At 38.3% G+C, this 21,757-nt stretch overlaps 2 protein-coding genes across 3 annotated transcripts in view; both read left to right on the forward strand.

Moving 5' to 3' along the window:
- THSD1 (thrombospondin type 1 domain containing 1) overlaps window positions 1-21,757 on the forward strand; it is a 169,733-nt gene that overhangs the window by 89,579 nt on the left and 58,397 nt on the right. The window lies entirely within an intron of this gene.
- Window positions 1-21,757, forward strand: part of VPS36 (vacuolar protein sorting 36 homolog) — a 31,164-nt gene that overhangs the window by 1,363 nt on the left and 8,044 nt on the right. Inside the window, exons 1-9 of one of the 2 annotated variants that reach the window (XM_084879442.1) lie at window positions 3,489-3,545; window positions 4,842-4,910; window positions 6,524-6,594; window positions 9,665-9,779; window positions 10,986-11,075; window positions 11,795-11,881; window positions 19,047-19,079; window positions 19,198-19,275; window positions 20,271-20,405. In XM_084879442.1, coding sequence (XP_084735568.1) covers window positions 6,533-6,594; window positions 9,665-9,779; window positions 10,986-11,075; window positions 11,795-11,881; window positions 19,047-19,079; window positions 19,198-19,275; window positions 20,271-20,405 — 600 coding nt within the window. In that variant the 5' untranslated portion in view covers window positions 3,489-3,545; window positions 4,842-4,910; window positions 6,524-6,532. Of the gene's footprint in view, window positions 1-3,488; window positions 3,546-4,841; window positions 4,911-6,523; window positions 6,595-9,664; window positions 9,780-10,985; window positions 11,076-11,794; window positions 11,882-19,046; window positions 19,080-19,197; window positions 19,276-20,270; window positions 20,406-21,757 lie in introns of those variants that run through there. The other variant, XM_084879441.1, reaches the window with a different exon arrangement.

Here is a 21,757-nt window from a genome sequence, read left to right on the forward strand (position 1 = left end):
TGAGTGGATTAAAAACTGTGGTACAGCTACATAATGGAATACTATGCTGCTATAAAAAAGAAGGAACTTTTAACATTTGCAACAACATGGGTGGAACTGAAGAACATTATGCTAAGCAAAATAAGCCAGTTGGAGAAAGATAAATATCATATCTTACAGAACTAGAGGCCTTATGCATGAAATTTGTGCAAGTGTAGGCCCAGATGCCTCGGCCCTCAAGGCCTTGGCTATGTCGGATGGTTGTTCTGTTGGGCCATTCGGTTGATTTGCATATTATGCTTTTATTACTATAGATAGGAAATTCCCTATGCTATACTTTATGTCCCATGACTATTCTGTAAGTACAGATTTGTACTTCTTAATCCCTTTACCCTATTTTTTCCATTGATTTTTAGAGGGAGTGAATGGGAGGGAGAATACGAGGGAGAGAGGAGAGAGAGAGAAACATTGATGTGAGAGACATATCAATCTGTTGCCTCCTCCGTGAGCCCTGACCAGGGCTGGGGTCAAACCTGCAACCCAGAGACTTTGGTGCCTGGGCTAAAGCTCTAATCACTGAACCATACCGGCCAGGGCAATGCATTTACCTGTTTTACCCACCCCCTCTGCCCTCATCCCATCTGTCAGCCATAAAAATATTCTCTGTATCTATGAGTCTACTTTTGTTTTGCTTGTTTATTTATTTATTTATTTATTTAGATTCCACATATTAGTGGAATCATGACATTTGCCTTTCTCTATCTGACTTATTTTAATCATCATAATACCCTCTGGGTCCACCCATGTTGTTGCAGATGGCAAGGTTTCATTTTTTTTTTTTTTTTTATGGCTGAATAATATTCTGTTATATATATGCACCACTTCTTTATCCGTTTATCTATTGATGGGCACTAAGGTTGCTTCCATATCTTTGCTATTGTAAATAATACTGCAATGCACATGTGGATGTATATGTTTTTTTAAAAAAAATATCTTATTGATTTTTTACAGAGAGGAAGAGAGAGAGACAGAGAGCTAGAAACATCGATGAGAGAGAATCATCAATCAGCTGCCTCTTGCACACCCCCCACCGGGGATGTGCCCACAACCAAGGTACATGCCCTTGACCGGAATCAAACCTGGGACCTTTCAGTCCGCAGACCAACGCTCTACCACTGAGCCAAACCGGCTTCGGCAAAAGTAATTCTTGATAGATATTTTTTATTACTATTTTATTATTCCTATTTTTGATCATTTTTCTCCTTCTGGTGTCCCCATGATGAGGATGTTGGTATCTTTGATGTACTTATTTTTTGGATTTTCTTTTTAATGTTTTGATTGTGTGTTTTCTTCTATCTTATCTTACAAATTAGTGGCCTGGTGCATGAATTCGTGGGTGGGTGGGGTCCCTCAGCTTGGCTGGTGATCAGGGCTGATCGGGGCTGCCTCCTCCATTCCTAATCATGGCTGGCCTGCCCAGGGGAGACCGCAGGAGTTTGGCTGTGGGAGAGCACTGACAACCAAGCGGCAGCTCCTGCATTGAGCGTCTGCCGCTTGGTGGTCAGTGTGCATCATAGGGACGGGTCGTCTGATTGTATTGCTGATTTGATCCTCTACTTCATCTAATCTACTGTTGATTTCCTCTTAATGTATTCTTCATTTCTGACTGGTTCTTTTTTTATGTTTTCTAACTCCATTTTATGTTTCCTATTTCTTTGTTGAAGTTCTCACTGAGATCATTGAGCACCCTATAACTAGTTCTTTGAACTCTTTATCTGGTAGATTGCTTGTCTTCATTTTGTTTAGTTTGTTTTGTGAAGTTTTGTTCTTTCATTTGGGACATGTTTTTCTTCTCACTTTGCCTGCCGTCCTGTGTTTCTTTCTATGTCGGTACAGCTGCCACCCCTCCCTGTCTTGGTGCAGTTGCTCTCTGCAGTAGGTGTTCTGTAGGGCCCAGTGGCACAGTGCCTCCAGTCACTCAAACTGGGTTTTCCAGGCACACAGTCCCCTCTCACCACCCCCTTTGGTCTCTGTGCACCCTCCTGTTGTGGTTGAGCCTTGATTGCTATTGACACATCACTGGGAGGGACTGGTCCCAGGCAGATAGGCTGTAAGGACCGGCCATAACTATAGTGCAGAGGCTGACTTCATGGAGCAGAACTTGCTTCAGTGGGGCTCTGGTGCCTGTCGAGTCTGCCCCTTGAGTCACTCATGGAGGTGGTTGGATGGTCCTCTGGTGAGATCTGTAGCTGTCCCCTGGGTGTGCTTGCTCTGGGGCCTCCCAAGAGGTGCAGGCCTATGTCAGCTGCTGCCCATGCCCTGCCCAGGACCACCTGATGAGCTACAAAGTGGTTTGCAGATGATTGCCACTTATGGTGAGCTTGGAGGCACCTGGGAGATGCTAAGCTTCAAATTGAGGCTGGCTGCCCCTGGTGCTGGGTTTCGGACTATTTACACTAACTAGAGGTCTGTGATATGGTGAGGCCAGGTCATGCTGTTAAATGCTTGGGATGGCCTGAACGTTGGGTGGGTCTCAGGGAATCACCAGGCCTGGGAAACAGTGTTAGCCAGGTTAACGGAGACTCAGATATGGCACCCTCTGTGCTACAGTGGGAGGGCTCAGCAAAGGAACAATGCCTTTTCCGCATGCACTTTTGTCTGGGAGAAAGCTGCCCCTCTAGCCCTTGCCCTGAAGCCAGATGATTCACCTCCTCCCCATACATCCTGGCACCTTTCAAGCTGCCACCCAGTGCTGCAGCTCAGAGTGAGTCGGTCAGCGAGTAAGTCTGTGTGGGCCCTTTAAGAGGAACTCCTGGGCCTCCAGCAGCCCTCATCCCACTCAGCCACAATCCCTGCTGGTTTTCACACAAGTTGTGGGGACTTCTTTTCCCAGCACTGGACCCATGGGCTGGGAGGCCTGTGTGGGCTGGGACCCCTTGCTCTTCAGGGGACCTCCCCCTCTCTCACGCCAATGTATCCCTTCTGATTTTTAGCCAACATACGTGGGTGTGAGACCAGCATTGTCTGCCTCTCTAGCCTTCTTACCAGTCTGGATGTTGCTTCCTCTGTCTATCCTTAGCTTTAGAACTTCTGTTCAGCTAGACTTCAGGCAGATATCAATGATGATTATTCTATAGTTTATTTGTAATTTTGATGTGGTTATGAGAAGGTACAAGTATGGTGTTTGTAGCTCTGCCATCTTGACAAGAAGCTCTGTATTCTAGTTTAAAAAAAACATTTTTACATTTATATTTTGAGTATATGACAAAATTTCCATGATAAAAATTAAAAACACACAACAAGTATAAAGTAAATGTCTCCCTCCTACCCTTTGGCATCCAGTTCCCCAATAGAGCCACCAGTGCACATTCTAGAGAGCTGTGTGTACATAGGTATTTGTATGTGAAATACATAGGTATTTGTATTTTTTTTTTTAAGAATTATATTTTATTGATTTTTTACAGAGAGGAAGGGAGAGGGATAGAGAGCTAGAAACATCGATGAGAGAGAAACATCGACCAGCTGCCTCCTACACACCTCCCACCGGGGATGTGCCCACAACCAAGGTACATGCCCTTGACCGGAATCGAACCCGTGACCCTTCAGTCCACAGGCCGACGCTCTATCCACTGAGCCAAACCAGTCTCTGCGGTATTTGTATTTTTGACACATATTAATACACTGCCCTCCTGGAAGGTTAGCCTCCCAGCTATGTGTGTAAATGCTTATTTCCCCAACAATTCACCAACACAATATTATCAAACTTTTGGGTCTCCGCCAATCTCATGGATGAAAGGGGTATCTTGATATTGCCTTAATTTGCCTTTTTCTTATCAATGAGGTTGGGCATTTTTATGTACTTACTGTATTTTAAAGTTTCTAATATTGATTATAAGATGCATACTTATTAAAACGTATATGTATAAGGATTATGCATTTAAAATTGATGAAATATGGTAAATTCTATTAATGTGTTATTTTTAGTTCCTTTTTTGTGGACTTCCTGTTAATAGCCTTAGCCTGTACTCTTGTATTTTATATTTTAAGGAAATTAGCCCTTCGTCTCTGATAGAAGTTACAATTATTTTTCCCAGTCTGCTAACTTTGCCCTTGGTGGTTTTTTGCCATGAAGAATTTGTGTGCATGTATGTTTGTATAGTTGAATTTATCGATCTTTTCCTCTAATGCTAATTAGTTTAGTGTTTTTCTTAGAAAGACCTTCTCTACTCTGAGATTATTTTAAAAATTCTCTCATGATTTTTTGGTATTGCTTTTATAATTTTTTTTTTAAACTCAGATATCTGATCCATCCTGAACTTATTTTGGTGCAGTATGTTCGGTATAAATCCAACTTTATGTTTGTTGTTTTTTCCTACTGGGCAACTAGCTTGTCGCAGTGTCACTGGTTGAATCTGTGTTTGTGTCTATTTCTGGATTTTCTTAGTATTTAAAAATTATTTCTAAAGATTATATGAATGTTATACATGAATCCAATCTCATGAAAAATAGTTAAGTTTTATAAAAGGGCCCTTTGTTTCTCCCTACTCCTTCATACTGTGAAATTCTACCTCATTATTCTTTTTACCCTCTGTATGGAGTCCATGGTATGAATATTTCATAGTTGATTTAACTACTTCCTTATTGTTGCACATCAAGGTTGTTTGCAAATTTTTCCTAATTTTAGCAAGGCTGTATATATAGCTTATAAACTGTGTAGCATTGCTTCTCTTTAATTTGTGGTAAACCTAATTCTAAAATATTTATGTGTGAAAAACTTACTATTGTAAAATTTGTGAGGAAGAAAACCTGGACCACCTTGAGTGATATATTATTAATATTCTGTGGTGATCTTGTCTTTCTAGATAAAATTTGACGCTGGGACCCTCCTTCTCAGTACACATCGTCTAATTTGGAGAGATCAGAGAAATCATGTAAGATACAGTTTTTTACATCTGTTCTAGGTTTTAAATCACTGAAGTTTTTCTTCCTTTCTTGAAAACTTTAAATAGATTAGGCAAATTTTTAATTTTAGAATGTTTTTAGAGTGTGTGTGTCCCCTACGATCTGTCTGAATGGAGTGCACATAGAGGGGTTATAGTGTTGTCCCTCATTCAGCTCCAGAAAAGTCTGTAGTTACTGAATAGAGAATCATGATGACTCCTGTTTTTAAAATACCAGTCAGATCCTACCTCATACCTGAATGTTCCATGTGTAGCAGGAATAATGCGCTTTTTTCAGAATCCTTAAAAAGCTTCATTCATCCTTAAAACAATCCAGCCTCCTGATTGCTGTTGAGAATCAGGAGGATGGTTCTGTTGGGAAGTGCATGCCTTCACCCAGATATTGAGAAAAAACTTCTAAGTCACTCAGCAAGAGGAGAAACCCTTGTTTCTTCATTTCTAGGAAGGGAGAACAAGTTATGTGTATAGAGCTGATGTGTTTATTCAAAGAACTTGAAAGTATTTGGGTTTATGAATAAATTTCAGCGTTGCCAGTACAATAAACAATCTCTTCTACATTATTTTTAAAATTGCTGTCTCCCCATAAAATTTTAATTCCACAGGTAAACTGTGTACTGCACTGAGACTCTGAAAGGTCACTAACCATTGCAGAATATAAGATTCTTTTTGGTCCCCAAGAACTAGTTTTGTCCTCTTAGTGGTGATATTTCTGTTGTTGATAATGCATGCCTTAGAATTGTTAATGTTTTCTAACTAATTTAAAAGAAATATGCATTCAGAAAATATTTTTTTTGGAGGGATAGGTGCCTTTAAAACCAGATGTTTGTAAGTTAATCTTAGTATAATTTTTTGATTATCATATAAAGAAGCAAATTTAGAAATCCTTAAATCAGCCATTGAATGCCATTCACTTATAATAATTAAAAATTAAATTTATTAATAAAGGGAAGCTATATTAATATTTTCTGTTTAAAATTTTGGGTGGGTGAATGAACCATAGGAAATTATAAGGAAGAAAAATGAATAACACTCTTTAGAGTTGTTTTGATTTACCTGTTCTATTTTTTGTTTTCCATATAAGAATATATTATAGCCGGCCTCTGGTGTGGCTCAGTGATTGAGCATAAACCCATGAACCAAGAGTCACTGATTCCCAGTCAGGATGCATGCCTGGGTTGTGGGCTCGATCCCCAGTGGAGGGCGTTCAGGAGACAGCTGATCAATGATGTGTCTGTCTCATTGGTGTTTCTATCACTCTATCCCTATCCCTTCCTCTCTTGAATCAATAAAAACATATTTAAAAAAAGAATATAGTATATGTAAAAAGTTGCATATAAATATTACTTTTTAAAAGATGTACCTACTGTAAAAACAAAGGTAGTAATAGCTGTTTTTAAATCTCATGTTTTTTCACATAGTAAAATGCATTTATTCCTTAAGTTTATTTAAGGAATAAAGTAACATAACAATTTATTGTTTTTATTATTAAGTACCTTAAAGGTATTTGACATTCTATTAAATACTATAAAACAAGGATTTCTGACTAGTCTTATGAGTCATATTTTTTATTGATTTCCTCCTAGGAATGCTGCATGGCTATTCCTCTTTCTCAAATTGTGTTCATTGAAGAACAGGCGGCTGGAATTGGGAAAAGGTAAGGTCTATAAATTATAGTTTTTATTGACAAAATACATTTCCATTCAAGCTATTATCATTAATTTAGTTAATTTACTGCTGTGCCATGACTACATGGGGACATGGATCTAATGAATATTTGGGGGCTTGATAAATAATTGTCCTTGATCATCCTACCTTAAGCTCATTGATAAATGGAAGTCATTCTTAAAGCATGAATCAAGTACTAAGGTTTGCTATGATATCCTTGGGTTATAATAAATAAATGTGGCCCAGTTGTCATTGTATATATTTCCACAGACATTTACTTTTAAATGGCTATGTATTTTATTTAGTACTTAACATCAGAAATGAAGAAAGGAACTGACTTTGCTCCTATTTCTAGTTGATCACTAAGTTTCTCACTTATATTTTTGTTATATCAGTGTTATATCATAATATTTATTGTCCAAATTGGGACATTTATAAGTAATGAGAGTGCTGTTTATAATTGGACCAGATCAGCATAAAATGGGACTGTCCCAGGAAAATCAGGAGATGTGGCTTCCCTAATAAAAGCCACAGGATAAAGTGTTTCTGTTTATTCAAGTACTAGTGGCCTGGTGTACAAAATTTGTGCACAAAGTGGGGGATCTCTTAGCCTGGCCTGTGCCGTCTCATAATCCGGGACCTCTGGCACCTAACTGCTCACCTGCCTGCTTGCCTGATTGCCCTTAACCACTCTGCCTGTCTGCCTGATGCCCTTAACAGCTCCCTGCCTGCCTGATTGCCCCTAACCAACTCTGCCTGCCAGCCTGGTCACCCCAACTGCCCTTCCCTGCCGTCCTGATTGCCCCAATTGCCCTCCCCTTCCAGCCTGATTGACCCCCAACTGCCTTCCCCTGCCAGCCTGGTCACCCCCAACTGTCCTCCCCTGCTGGGCTGGTCACCCCCAACTGCCCTCCCCTGCTGGGCTGGTCACCCCCAACTGCCCTCCCCTGCTGGGCTGGTCACCCCCAACTGCCCTCCCCTGCTGGGCTGGTCACCCCCAACTGCCCTCCCCTGCTGGGCTGGTCACCCCCAACTGCCCTCCCCTCCTGGGCTGGTCACCCCCAACTGCCCTCCCCTGCTGGCCTGGTCACCCCCAACTGCGTCTGCCTCGGCCCCTGCCACCGTGGCTTTGTCCGATTGGATGTCCTGTCTAATTAGCATATTACCCTTTTATTAGTATAGATATATAGAATTCTGGCTTTAGAGTTTACGTGTATGTAATTGAGGTCAACTTATAAACAGATATTGAGGAATTTGTTTTCCACATGGGCCCATTTTTAGCTTTAGTATCCTATCTAATAAAAGAGCAATATGCAAATTAACCATCACTCCAAGACACAAGATGACCACCCCCATGTGGTCAAAGATGGCTGCCCCCATGTGGACACAAGATGGCCACCACAGGATGGCCTGCAGGGGAGGGCAGTTGTGGGCAGTTAGGGTTGACCAGGCTGGCAGAGGAGGGCAGATGGGGGAGACCAGGCCAGTAAGGGAGGGCAGTTGGGGGGGGACCCAGGCCTGCAGGGAAGTGCAGTTGGTGGGGAACAGGCCTGCTGGGGAGGGCAGTTGTGGGCGATCAGGCAAGCAGGCACAGCAGTTAGGGGTGACCAGGCCAGCAGAGGAGGGCAGTTGGGGGGAGATTAGGCCTGCAGTGGGGGACAGGTGGGGGGGGACCAGGACTGCAGTAGGAGACATTTTTTTTGAGGGGGGGAGGAGGCCTGCAGGGAGGGCAGTTAGGGGGCCCAGGCCTGCAATGGGGGGGGCACAGATGAAGGGGGGACCAGGCCTGCAGGGGAGGGCAGTTTGGAGGGGACTAGGCCTGTAGTAGGGGGTAGTTGGGAACCAGGCCTGCAGGGGAGGATAGTTGTAGGGGCCAGGCCTGTAAGGGAGAGCAGTTGGGGGGGAAGGAGGCCTGCAGGGGAGGGCAGTTGGGGGAGACCAGTCCCAATTTTTAACAATTTCAAATAGGTTTTCAATTTCTTGCTCTTTCTCTTCTCCTTCTGGCACCCCCATGATGTGAATGTCAGTATACTTGAAGTTGTCCCAGAGGCTCCTTACACTATTATCATGCTTTTGGATTCTGTTTTCTTTTTGTTTTTCTGATTGGGTGGTTTTTTGCATCCTTATATTCCAAATCGCTGATTTGATTCTTGGCTTTGTCTACTCTACTATTGAGTCCCTGTAAATTATTCCTCATTACAGTTAGTGTATCTTTCATTTCTGACTGGCTCTTTTTATGGTTTCCATGCCCTTTTTTATGCCGTTGAAGTTCTCTATAGTTCAACTAGTCTTTCCTTAAATTTATTGAATATCCTTATAGCCATTGCTTTGAACTCTGTATCTGGTACTTTGCTTGCTTTTAGTTCTTTTTCTGGAAAATTCTTCTGTTCTTTCATTTGGGACATGTTTCTTTGTCTTCTCATTTTGGCATCCTCCATGTATTTGTTTCTGTGTATTAGGTAGAGCTGCTATGTCTCTGAGGCTTGGTAGAGTTTCTGTTCACCTGAGCTGGGCCCTCCCGTTGTGTCCCCCCCCTGGTGGGATATGTGCATCCTCCTGTTGTAGTTGACCCTTGATTGCTGCTGGCACATCAATGGGAGGGATTTATCCTTCAGGCCAATCTGCTGCAAGGACTGGCTGTGACCATGACCACTGGGAAGGATTCCATACATAAGTTTTCATATTTTGTTTTCAAATAAGTAAGGTACTATGGTTAGGCAGAAATTATAGGCTGGGGATGACTCTGTAGATGGACAACCTTAATCATAAACCAATATCATAAACCACCCCAAATTTTGCAAAGATTTTGAACTTATTTCCTGAAACCACATTATATTTAATTTATAGATCTAATAACTTTAACTTTTTTGCGCATAGCTTGCAAGTTTTAAGTAGAGATATTTTTGAAAGGTTCATTAATACTGAATTAATACAAACTTGAAAGGATAATATTTGTTTCTATGTGAATTTTAAGTGACCTGAAATATATTAGAAGTTATAAAAATAGAATTAGTGATTTTTAAAAGCAATTTAATACATTACATTTGCTTTTTCTTTAGTGCTAAAATAGTGGTTCATCTTCACCCAGCTCCTCCTAACAAAGAGCTTGGTCCATTACAGAGCAGTAAGAACTCCTACATTAAACTCTCCTTCAAAGAACATGGCCAGATTGAGGTAAGTATATGAATACAATTGGGCCATAAATGTGTGCTTGCATATATTTTTGTTGTTTGCTAATACGATGGAAGGCAGTATTGTTTCCATATTGTTAATGTGATATAAGCAACATACTAGGTTTCACCACATGTTTATAACATGTTTGATAGATTATGTCTTATCAGTAAAGAATAGGAAGTTTAGATGACAGTGGGAACAGGAAGCGGGCGTGTGTGGGCATAGGAAAGAGTGGAGGCTGGCATGCCATTAGCTACCAGTAAAGTTTTCAGTGGTATCTGTAGTCCGGTTGAAGGCAGTTTATTAACTTCAACAAATCTAATCACTTGAGTGGCTCTTTTTTTACATATAAGCACTGGTCCCTTTCCATTTCTGAGCTATTCTGTTCCTGTGCCAATACCATATTGCACAGTGTCATAATCCCTATAGCTTCAGAATTATGAGATTTTAAATTTCTCCACATTAATAATCTCTTAAAATCTCAAAGGGATAAGTCTACTTTGCTTCTATTTTTTGTTAGTGTCCTGTCTGTTATTATTAGCCCTTTGTTCTTACATATGAATTTTAGAATATAGTTTATTTGTTCTGATTAATAAGTTGCTGTATAAATATTTTTAGACATTTATAAGTGTGTTTTTATCTTCCCATTGATGTAATAACTTATTTATGTTCTTTTTCAATGGCTTTACACCCAGTGCTCTTCACAACAATAGGCACTAAGTAAATACAAGTCACTAACTGAAGTCAATCTCACTGTAGGTGAAAAATATAGTTGATTTTTTTGTGAGCAGAGGCACGTTTTGGCTCCAATTTCTGACTACACATCTTAACTAGACAAATTATTTTTAGTTTTCTTCATGGATAATGGTTGTATATTTTTCTTGGCACTGTATCTGTTTCACTGTAAGTTGAAAACAGTCCACATAGGCAGAATTGTTTAAAGTAAGTCTATTTATTTCATTGTCACTCATCTCTTTGTTGAAATAGCTCGCTTTATATAGAGGGTCAGTTCCTTCTTTTTTTTCTTTTTTCTTTCTGAAGTTGATCCAAGAAAAGAACTTCCTTTGATTTTCTTTGATGTCTCTGAGAATTCTAGGCTTGTTGCAAATGATTGACTAGACCTTTCAACTAAAGAAATGTTAGTTAATTCAATGAGGATGCCACAACCTGAATGACTCATTTAAAGTGTATCTATGTGTATAACAGTTTTACAGGCGTTTATCAGAGGAAATGACACAGAGAAGATGGGAGAACATGCCAGTTTCCCAGTCATTCCAAACAAATAGAGGACCACAGGTATTTTTAAAACTTTCTTGATCTAGTGTTTTCAGCTCTGTACTTGCATCTTCATTAAGTAATGAGATATCTGTGATTATAGAACTTTCCAGAAACAAAATAATGATATTTGATTAAGAATTTATTTTCTTAGAACCTAACTTAGTGCTCTTAGACAGTAAACACTTGGTACAAGTTAATTACTAATTGCTAGAGTAATTCCTGGAGAGGTAGAAGTTAGATTACACTGACTTCATCCTGTTGTTCATAATCCATGTGGCATCTAAGAGAACTGACAATAAATACTACTGGTGACATATTCCAGGCCAGTCTAAATTAACCACCAACTGTGGGCAGATGCTCATATCGGTAAAAGCAGTTTGTACAATAACTATCAAGTACCAAAACTTTAACTATTTTTTGAGACCCTATTAAGTATCTGATACATATATAATAGGTTGCCAAAGAACAAAAATGGATAGGAAATTTAATTTATGTATGAAGTGAAGAGTAAAATATTGCCATTTATTGTATCTTTGGTGTTTCTTTAGAATGATTTGAAGATTGTCATATAGGGCAAGAAACTGACCAATGTTTTGAAAGGAAACTAGATGTAGTTGTATGCTGTTTTTCTTTGGTTCTTTGTGGTCCTTTCCTGTCATTGAAACACAGTGTGGTGGGTTACAAAAGATTGTGTCCTTCCTATTTTGTATATTTTTCGTTCTACTTTTGATTTTCAGCCAGGAAGAATAAGGGCTGTAGGAATTGTGGGCATCGAAAGGAAACTGGAAGAAAAAAGAAAAGAAACTGACAAAAACATTTCTGAGGTAACTTACAGAAGTTCCGGTCATCTGTCTTTTTCAGCCATTTGTGTTTATTCTTTTGGATAAAACCGACTAATATTCCATTCTGTATATTGGAATATTTAGTTTGCCTGTAGCTACACAGTATCTTATACCATTTAACAGGTCCACTTCAGGTTGGCAAAATTTAGCCAAAATGTGTTTTGAAAACTTTTTTGAAAAAGGAATAACAAAGAAATGCAAATTTGATTTTTGTGATGTTAAAAAATATCATGGTAAATCTGCTAAGTGAAATAAGCCAGTCAGAGAAAGATAAATATCACATGATCTCACTCATTTATGGAATATAAGGAACAACATAAACTGATGAACAAAAACAGATCCAGAGACAGAGAAGCATCGATCAGACCGTCAAACCTCAGAGGGAAAATAGGGGAGGGTGGGGATAAGGGGGAGAGATCAACCAAAGGACTTGTATGCATGAATATAGGCATAACCTATGGACACAGACACTAGGGGGAGGGGAGTGAGGGCATGAGTGGAGGGTTGGGGAGGGCAATGGGGCCATAAGGACACATAAGTAATACTTGAATCAACAAAGAAAAGAAAAAAAAGAAAATACATGGAATATTGTGTGTAAATTTTAAAATCTAGATGAAATCTATTGGCAGATACCCTTCATGAATTCAAGGTCCACTATATAATTATTTTGGTTAACTTAATTGAGGGGAAAACGCTATTTTGTGGCCCTTAACACTGGTCAGACTGCACATAATATAATGCTGATAACTACTCAGGGACCAGACACAGAGATAGTCAGGAATGCATCAAACCAGCCCGTCATCTAGGAGAACAACCTGAGTATTACGTTAGATGTTTCTGAAACTTTATATGAGGAAATTCAAGCAAAGGGAACAGAGCTATGGTCAAGAAAACTAGTTATGCATCCAGAGGCTTATTTAGACTCACGTTTGATCCTTTTGGTAAGAGTAGAGGTCTACATTCTTTCATCAGGGGGAACATCATGTCTCTTTTTTTAAAATATATTTTATTGATTTCAGAGAATATGGGAGAGGGAGAGAGATAGAAACATCAATGATTAGAGAATGATTGATCAGCTGCCTCCTGGCACATTCTGGTCATTTCACGATCAAAGTGTAGTTCAAATTGACTATTTGTTGTCGGTAGTGATCATTATTAACAATTTCACCTGATTTTATCAGGTCTAGTAATAATTAATGTCGTTTTTAAACATTCGTTTAAAATCTTGCTTGGCGTTGACTTGTATTGACATAACCTTCAAACACGTGGTATCTACAGACGTGTGAAGTGCAATTAACAAGTTTTGTTTGAAAAAGTTTGTGTTTGGTTTAGTTTTTGTTGCAAAACTAGGGCTAAGAAGATGGCGGATGAAGAGCATATTCGGCACTGCATGCTTTACGAGTTCCAATTAGGAAGAAAAGCAAGTGAGGCTGCAAAAAACATCTGTAGTGCTCTTGGTCAAGATGCAGTTAGCGCCAGAAAATGCCAGCGTTGGTTTGAGAAATTTCGCGAGGGAAATTTTTCGTTAGATGACAAGAGTGGTCAAGGCCGTGTGTCCAATTTTGATCAAGAAGCTCTTCAAGCTCTTTTGGTGCAAAATCCTCAAATTACCCAACAAGAGCTTGCGACAACTTTAAATTGTTCACAGAAAACAATTTCCAATCAATTGCGTGCACTTGGCAAAGTCCAAAAGTTTGGAAAATGGGTTCCTCATGAGTTGACCGACAACAACTGTAATCAAAGAGTCACAATTTGCAGTTCGCTCCTCTCTCGTCAAAACCGTTTGCCGTTTTTAGAGCAAATTGTTACCGGAGATGAAGAATGGGTGCTGTATGTTAATTTGAAAAGGCGGCCTCAGTGGTTGGACAAAAATGAGGCTCCGCAGCCCACGCCAAAACCTGACTTGCATGCGAAAAAAGTGATGTGTGTTTGGTGGAATTTTAAAGGAATTCTTCATTATGAACTTTTACCATCTAACCAAACCATTACAAGTGCAGTGTATAGTGCTCAATTGGAAAGGTTAGCCCAAGCTTTAAGAGAAAAAGAACCCGCGCTGATTAATCGGAAGGGCGTAATTCTTCACCACGATAACGCACGACCGCATACTGCAAGAATCACTGCTGAAAAACTGCGCCAGTTGGAATGGGAAGTTCTCCCTCAACCTGCATATTCTCCTGATATTGCCCCTTCCGATTACCATTTGTTTCGTTCTTTGCAAAACTTTCTTCTTGGAAAAAAATTTAATAATGAAGAATGCCTCAAAAATGCATTGACTGAATTTTTTGCATCAAAATCACAAGAATTTTACAACAGAGGGATTAAAATGCTTCCTGAGCGTTGGGCACAGGTAGTAGAAAACAACGGCAACTATATTGTTGATTAAATTTTGTTGTATTGTTTAAATAAATTCGATTTAAAAAAGTATTAGAAAACGACATTAATTATTACTAGACCTAATAGAAGCTCATAATGCACCACACCTTCCTGATCCCACCAATCCCAAAGCATTGTCTTCCTTCCGAAGTGATTTGGCCTTGCAGTCCATGTTGATGGTTGACCTGGATCAACCCATGATTTTGTGCGTTTGGTATTCTCAAAATAAATCCACTTTTCATCGCCAGTCACAATTCGATGCAAAAAAGGCTTTCTTTCGTACGGTTGAAGCAACATTTTACTGATAACTTCTCGGTTTTCCATTTGTCTTTTGTTCAGTTGATGTGGCACCCATTTTCCTTCCTTTAAAATCTTTCCCATTGCATGTAAACAATCGGAAATTGTTAGCTGAGTAATGTTTAATCTTCTGCAAATTTCTGAGTTTGACATGCATCTTCATCTAGTAATGCTTGTAATTGTTGGTCTTCAAACTTTTTTGGTTGACCTGGATGTTCTTTGTCTTCCACGTTGAAATCATCACTTTTAAAACATTTAAACCAGTGTTAACAAGTGTCTTGAGATGGAGCATGTTCACTATAAGCTTCCTGAAGTATACAATAACTTTTTCTTCAAAATAATGAATTAACTCTTCCCACAGATATTCTTTATTTGGAATGAAATACGACATTTTTAAGTGTAAAAGTATCTATGATAACACCTTCAGCAAAGTTGACATATGAAGTTTTGAAGCTTGTTGTCAATACAACAAAATAGCATACATATCAAATTGCATATATATCAATGTATGTGTAACTCCATCTATTGAAAAAAATCTGCATTATTAACTGGTACATCTAGAACATTTCAATCTTATCTGTGAACAAGTCTTTCTGGCATGCTTTCAATGCCTGTAATGTTATTCTCATTATTTTTCCTTTTAATTTTGTGTGGGATTTGACCTTGATACTTTGCTATTGCTCATTTTCATGTGAAATTTGTTTTCCTGAACTTTTATTTATTTATTTATTTATTTATTTATTTTTAAATATATTTTATTGATTTTACACAGAGAGGAATTGAGAGGGACAGAGAGTTAGAAACGTCGATGAGAGAGAAACATCGACCAGCTGCCTCTTGCACAACCCCCACTAGGGATGTGCCCGCCACCCAGGTACATGCCCTTGACCAGAATCGAACCCGGGACCTCTCAGTCCGCAGGCCGACACTCTATCCACTGAGCCAAACCGGTCCCGGCTGAACTTTTATTTTTATTTATTTATTTTTTAAAAGTATATTTTATTGATTTTTTACAGAGAGGAAGAGAGAGGGATAGAGAGTTAGAAACATCGATGAGAGAGAGTCATCAATCAGCTGCCTCTTGCACACCCCTACTAGGGATATGCCCGCAACCAAGGTACATGCCCTTGACCGGAATTGAACCCGGGACCTTTCAGTCCGCAGACCGACGCTCTATCACTGAGCCAAACCGGTTTAGGCTGTTTTCCTGAACTTTTAGAGCAAGAGCTAATTCAGGGTAGCTTTTCTCTCTCCACAGAGCTCACTCTCCTGCTGTGTTCATACAGTGTTAAAAAGTTGGTGGCTGCTTTCTGTGATTTCCTGGCCCTGTTTCCATCCTATTTTTATCTGAACCTTTTTTCTCTTTCTCTCTGTTATCCCTACCTTGCTGAATTTTTATTCCTTTCTCAATCGTTTCTCCCCAGTGTGGGATCCTGTCCTGGAAGCCTGAAGGGCCAGTTTCATGAGTTCATAGGCTGTCAGCCATTCCTGAGGACCTCAGTACCACTCAGCATTGAAGGGGGCAAAGCCCTTCCAGTGTGTTACTGTCCTTGGGTGGCTCGTCTCCCTTTCCAGTGACAGCTGCGGCATCTTTTGGAGTTCTATTATTTTAGATCTATCAGTTGCCCTAGTGCCTTCCTTTTCTCTCTGCTATCTAGATGGCAGGTCTTGTAGCTCTTGGTGTTTTTGTGGATATCTTGTTACTTAGTTTTGCAGAGTATGTTGTCTGTGGTTTTGAAATATTGTTGCCCTGTCTGTTTTTATGTTGGGAATTGGAGAGATTAAAAAACTATACTGCTGTAGCCACCATCTTCCTGGAATCTTTTATTCCCATAAAATTCCAGCATTTTTGCAGTAGAGGGCTCTGACTAACCAGAGAAGTGATCATTTCAGAGCTAGTGACTAGATTTGAAACCAGCGTTAGGAGAACTCAGGTCTTTTGATTTGCAGGCAAGTGTAGTCCTCTACATCATGGCCATTCTCTTTGCCACCCAAAAGGTTCTATTGCTTTTGAGTGGCAATGAGAAGTCCTTTTTCAGTGACTTTTATTGTCATCTCTTTTGTGTGACACTTTTGGAGATGGCATCAAGCGTTGAATTAAATTTGCATTATTAGTGATCATTTTTCTGAATGCTGCCATACTGCTTTAGTGTTTAAAATATTGTTATTCTTAATTTATGAAATGTTACCGTTTCAATCTAATTTTCACAGTTACATTACTCAGAGTATGTAGCAAGCATGTGCTATTCAGTAGATAGTCCCTAGTCTCTCCTCTGTGTGAGCTCTGCATCAGATGTTGTGGGTATTGCAGTAATGTGCCTGGTAGGAAGGCAGACCGGCTTTCTCTACCATGTGAGAAATGTCATGTGAGAAGAAAATGGTGGCTGCAACAGGAAGACATAACGGGCACTCTTCTGTTGGAGTTAGGGAAGGCTTGTTAGCAGAAGTAATGTAAATTAAGGCCTGAAAGTTGAGCAGCTGCTAGCAGATGATCAGTAGGGATAAGAGGATCCAGGTAGAGAGAATGGAATATGAAAAGGTACAGAATCAAGAATATTGAAACAGAAAATTAAGGAATTTATTGCAGTTACTGAAACTAATAACCAAAGTAATGATTGAAAATCTGTAAGAAGTAATACTACAAATTGGCTTAAGAGGGTACCTTCAGGCTTTAAGGCAGATGCCACATTTTTTCAAAATTGGAATGGAAATTTGATATGGAGATGGTAGGTTCTATAAACTGTGAGATGGAGAAATAGAAGGAACACATGTATCTATATTGCATTTTTACCTATATAGCTTAAGTTTATGGTAGGTATTTTCTCCACCCATTTTTTGGGGTAGTTGGCTAATTTCAAATTTTAGAATAATAGAAATACAAATGAGGAAGCTTTTGTTTGTGTTTTATAATTATTGAAATTTCATAGGAAATTCTTCCATAAATATAAAATATTTATATTTGTATTTTATGAACCACAGAAATAAGGGCCAATCTACATATACTGTGTGCACTCACTATTTTAGCATTTTAAGTGAAAATATAATAAATTGATTTACCATAATAAAGTGATTTACCATAAAAATTTCAAAGTATTGTCATCCTAGTTTCCTTTAAATTTCTTTTAACATTCAAAATAAAAATCTAGGTATGTGAAGTGTTAGTGTGTTTTACTTTTGAACACTGGGTGGGTGTGTGATTTGCCCTCCATTTAAACGTTAGAATTGACTGAGGTTCAGCTGGTGCCCACAGTTTCCCACAGAAGGTTTCCTGCATCTGCTGGCTGTTGCTGATAAGAATCCAGTGTGTAAGCCTTTTGTTTATCTGAGGAAATTCCTGTTAGGTGTGTGCACATTCCCCTTTGTTTTCGGTATTAGCTTTAGTGAACTGGCCATAAGAATCCTACACACTTATTTTAGCAAAGTCCTTTTGCAGATGGGGGATGCTTTCCTGCAAGTAATTAACATGGCAATGAGCTAATTAGAACCTATTGATTACTGTTCTATGTGAACCAGAAGATTTTCAAATAATGATATATTGCTTAATTGGTTTTCAAAATACTGTAGACAGTATTCTACACTGGAAGTATATTTTTGGTAATTTGAAACATTTGTTATAAATATGTCTGGTTAAATTTGAAGAGACCTTTGAAGTGGATATTCATTGTAGTAAATTAAACAATTAAATTTTTTAGATATGTTTTTGTGGTATTTGAATGTTTTACTTTTGTGATATTTACTATGTCCAAAATCACAGGTATAATATGTTTAGTATTCAGAGGCTGAGATTTATGGTTTCAGTTAAATCACACCTGCTATTAAAGCCAAAATCGTTGTGCCCAAAGTATTCCTGCAGCTGCATATTGTCGTTTTCAACCAAGAAAGCTTCACAATGCCTCTTATCAGGAAATGGTTTTGGGGAAAGCTAGTGACAAATTTTCTTATTTGTGTTAAAGAACAGTTAATAATATTTTCTGAACTATCACTAATGTCACCCTTTGTTTTTTGTTTTTTTTATATTTTATTGATTTTCCACAGAGAGGAAGGGAGAAGGATAGAGAGCTAGAAATGTCAATGAGAGAGAAACATTGACCAGCTGCCTCCTGCACATCCCCTATTGGGGATGTGCCCGCAACCAATGTATATGCCCTTGACCGGAATCGAACCTGGGACCCTTCAGTCCGAAGACCAACGCTCTATCCACTGAGCCAAACCGGTTTCAGCACCCTTTGTTTTTTAATCACCTTTTAACTCTTTGGGGAAGATTTGAAAAGTTGTTTTTGCAAGTTTAGGAAAATTTATGGTTTCTTAGCTAATCTGACTTAGAATAAGGTAGATTTATCAGTTGTATAAATATTTATATAAAAATTGAAGAAAATTGTATATATTTTTATCATAGGAAAGAAAATGGAGTGCTTCATTGCTTTAAAACATTTTGATTCTTTAGACAGATTCCAACAAAACTAATTTCTCATTTCAGGCCTTTGAAGACCTCAGCAAGCTAATGGTCAAGGTATGTCATTTATACCTATGTAATTCACACCAATTATGATACAGTTTTGAAAATATATTTTGTTAGCAGATTCTTGGGAGGCAGTTATTTCTTTTCACTTTTATTGTGCTCTTGACAGGCTAAAGAAATGGTGGAGTTATCGAAGTCAATTGCTAATAAGATTAAAGACAAGCAAGGAGACATCACGGAAGATGAGGTAAACAGGCTGCTTTTTAAGGAGGAACTACAGAAATGATGCAGCGATGTTTCAGTAGCTTACTAGATTGCTTTTCTAATGTAGTGTTTTATTTATCTTAGAACTTGAGGACACATGAAAGTGCTAAAAAAAGTCAACCATAAAAATTTTAGTGGGATTATAGGATATTTCAGTAGCTTTTCTTACAGTGTATAAGATATATTGAAATATGTAAGGAGTGCCTATTTTATATATAATAAGTTTCATGTTGTTTCATGAAATTTGTATATAATCTGGTTAAGCCATTATTAATTTTCTTTTCTTAAAAACATTTAAAAAATATTTATTTTTAATATATATTTTATTGATTTTTTTATAGGAAGGAAGAGAGAGGGGTAGAAAGTTAGAAACATGAATGAGAGAGAAACATCAATCAGCTGCCTCCTGCACACACCCCACTGGGGATGTGCCCGCAACCAAGGTACATGTCCTTGACTGGAATCGAACCTGTTACCTTTCAGTCTGCAGGCTGACGCTCTATCCACTGAGCCAAACCAGTTTTGGCTAAAAATATATTTTATTGATTTTTTTACAGAGAGGAAGGGAGAGGGAGAGAGAGTTAGAAACATCGATCAGCTGTCTCCTGCATACCTCCTACTGGGGATGTGCCCACAACCAAGGTACATGCCTTTGATCAGATTCGAACCTGGGACCTTTCATTCCACAGGCTGACGCTCTATCCACTGAGCCAAACCGATTAGACAAGCCATTTTTCTAAGTTCTCAGTTGTATCATTTTGTTGGCATTAACCATAGCATGGTTATTTAAATCACCTCTCACACCAAACTTGTGAAGTAAAGGGAGTATGAGATAGCAAGATAGAAGGAAGGATAACTATAATTATGCAGGGATCTATGATAAGTAATTGAATAGAATTGAATTTATGATGGAAGGATTTCAAATGTTGGGAGAGAATAATTCTGAATTGTCTTTTTGTGTATTTTTTCCTCTTACAGACCATCAGGTTTAAATCCTATTTGCTGAGTATGGGAATAGCTAACCCAGTTACCAGGGAAACCTATGGCTCAGGCACACAGTACCACATGCAGCTGGCTAAACAGCTGGCTGGAATATTGCAGGCCCCTTTAGAGGTAAAAACAAAACCTAAATGGTCTTTTTAATGTGTGTTAAATTATTTCTGTGTAATCAGAAATCTTAAGAGCGTAACTCCTTTCATGATGTGGTTACTGTTTAACCATCATGTTATTTTTTTTCCCTCAGGAATATTAAATTAGTTTAGTGTACTTATTAATGGGTTCTTTGTCAGTAATCTTCTAAATTGTTTTTAATTTTCACTTAAAATATCTGTAACTTTCTAAATCTAGTGGATATAAAGTTTTTCTTTTTTCTTTTTTTTTTAAAATATATTTTATTGATTTTTAACAGAGAGAAAGGGAGAGATAGAGAGCTAGAAACGTCAATGAGAGAGAAACATCGACCAGCTGCCTCTTGCACACCCCCTACCGGGGATGCACCCGCAACCAACGTACATGCCCTCGACCGGAATCGAACCTGGGACCTTTCAGTCCGCAAGCCAACGCTCTACCACTGAGCCAAGCCGGCTTCGGCATGTTTTTCTTATCTCTTATTTTCAAAAGGAAATATACGATTTCTATTATTTAGCTATTTTTATATATCAGTAGTCAATATACAAGGTGGGGCAAAAGAAGGTTTACAGTTTGTATGGAAAATAATACAATAATTAACAAATAATAATATAAGAATGAATTGTTTCATATACAGCTACCTACTTTTACCCCACCCTGTATATGTACTATTAATTTTATAAGATTTCTCTTCTAGTCTAACATTATTCAGGCAATCAAAACTTTACTCATTAAAGCACTTGTATTAATAAATATTTCAAACATGAACAAATAGATTAGGATAATGAATCCTTATGTGCCCATCATCTAGCTTCTTCTGGAAGCCAACCTCCACTCTGAATTACTGTGAAGCAAATCCCTGACATCACAGCACTTTTATCTGTAAATATTTCAGTGTGTAATTATGATAATAAATAAACCTTGAAATGTAATTATAATCCCATTTTACACCTGAAAAGTTAAAAATAACTTTTTAACATTATTAAATACCTAGTTATTTTTCACATTTTCTCTTACAATTGGTTTGTTCAAATCAGAATACATTGAAATTGGTTGATTTGTCTCTCAAGTTTTTATTAATTCCATGGGTTTTCCTTGTTTGTACCCCTCCTCCCAATTTATTGATTGGAGTAATTAATAGTTTATCTGATAGAGTGTTTCAGTCTGGATTTTGCTGACTTGTATGTTAACATGGTTTCCTATAATCTGGTAGTTATATCTAGAAGTTTTTTTTTTCTGATAAGAATATTTATTTATTTATTTTTAATATATATTTTATTGATTTTGTACAGAGAGGAAGGGAGAGAGATAGAGAGAAACATTGATGAGAGAGAGTC

The sequence above is a fragment of the Pipistrellus hanaki genome (assembly GCF_964339955.1).
Source record: "Pipistrellus hanaki genome assembly, chromosome: 3".
Lineage (NCBI taxonomy): Eukaryota > Metazoa > Chordata > Mammalia > Chiroptera > Vespertilionidae > Pipistrellus > Pipistrellus hanaki.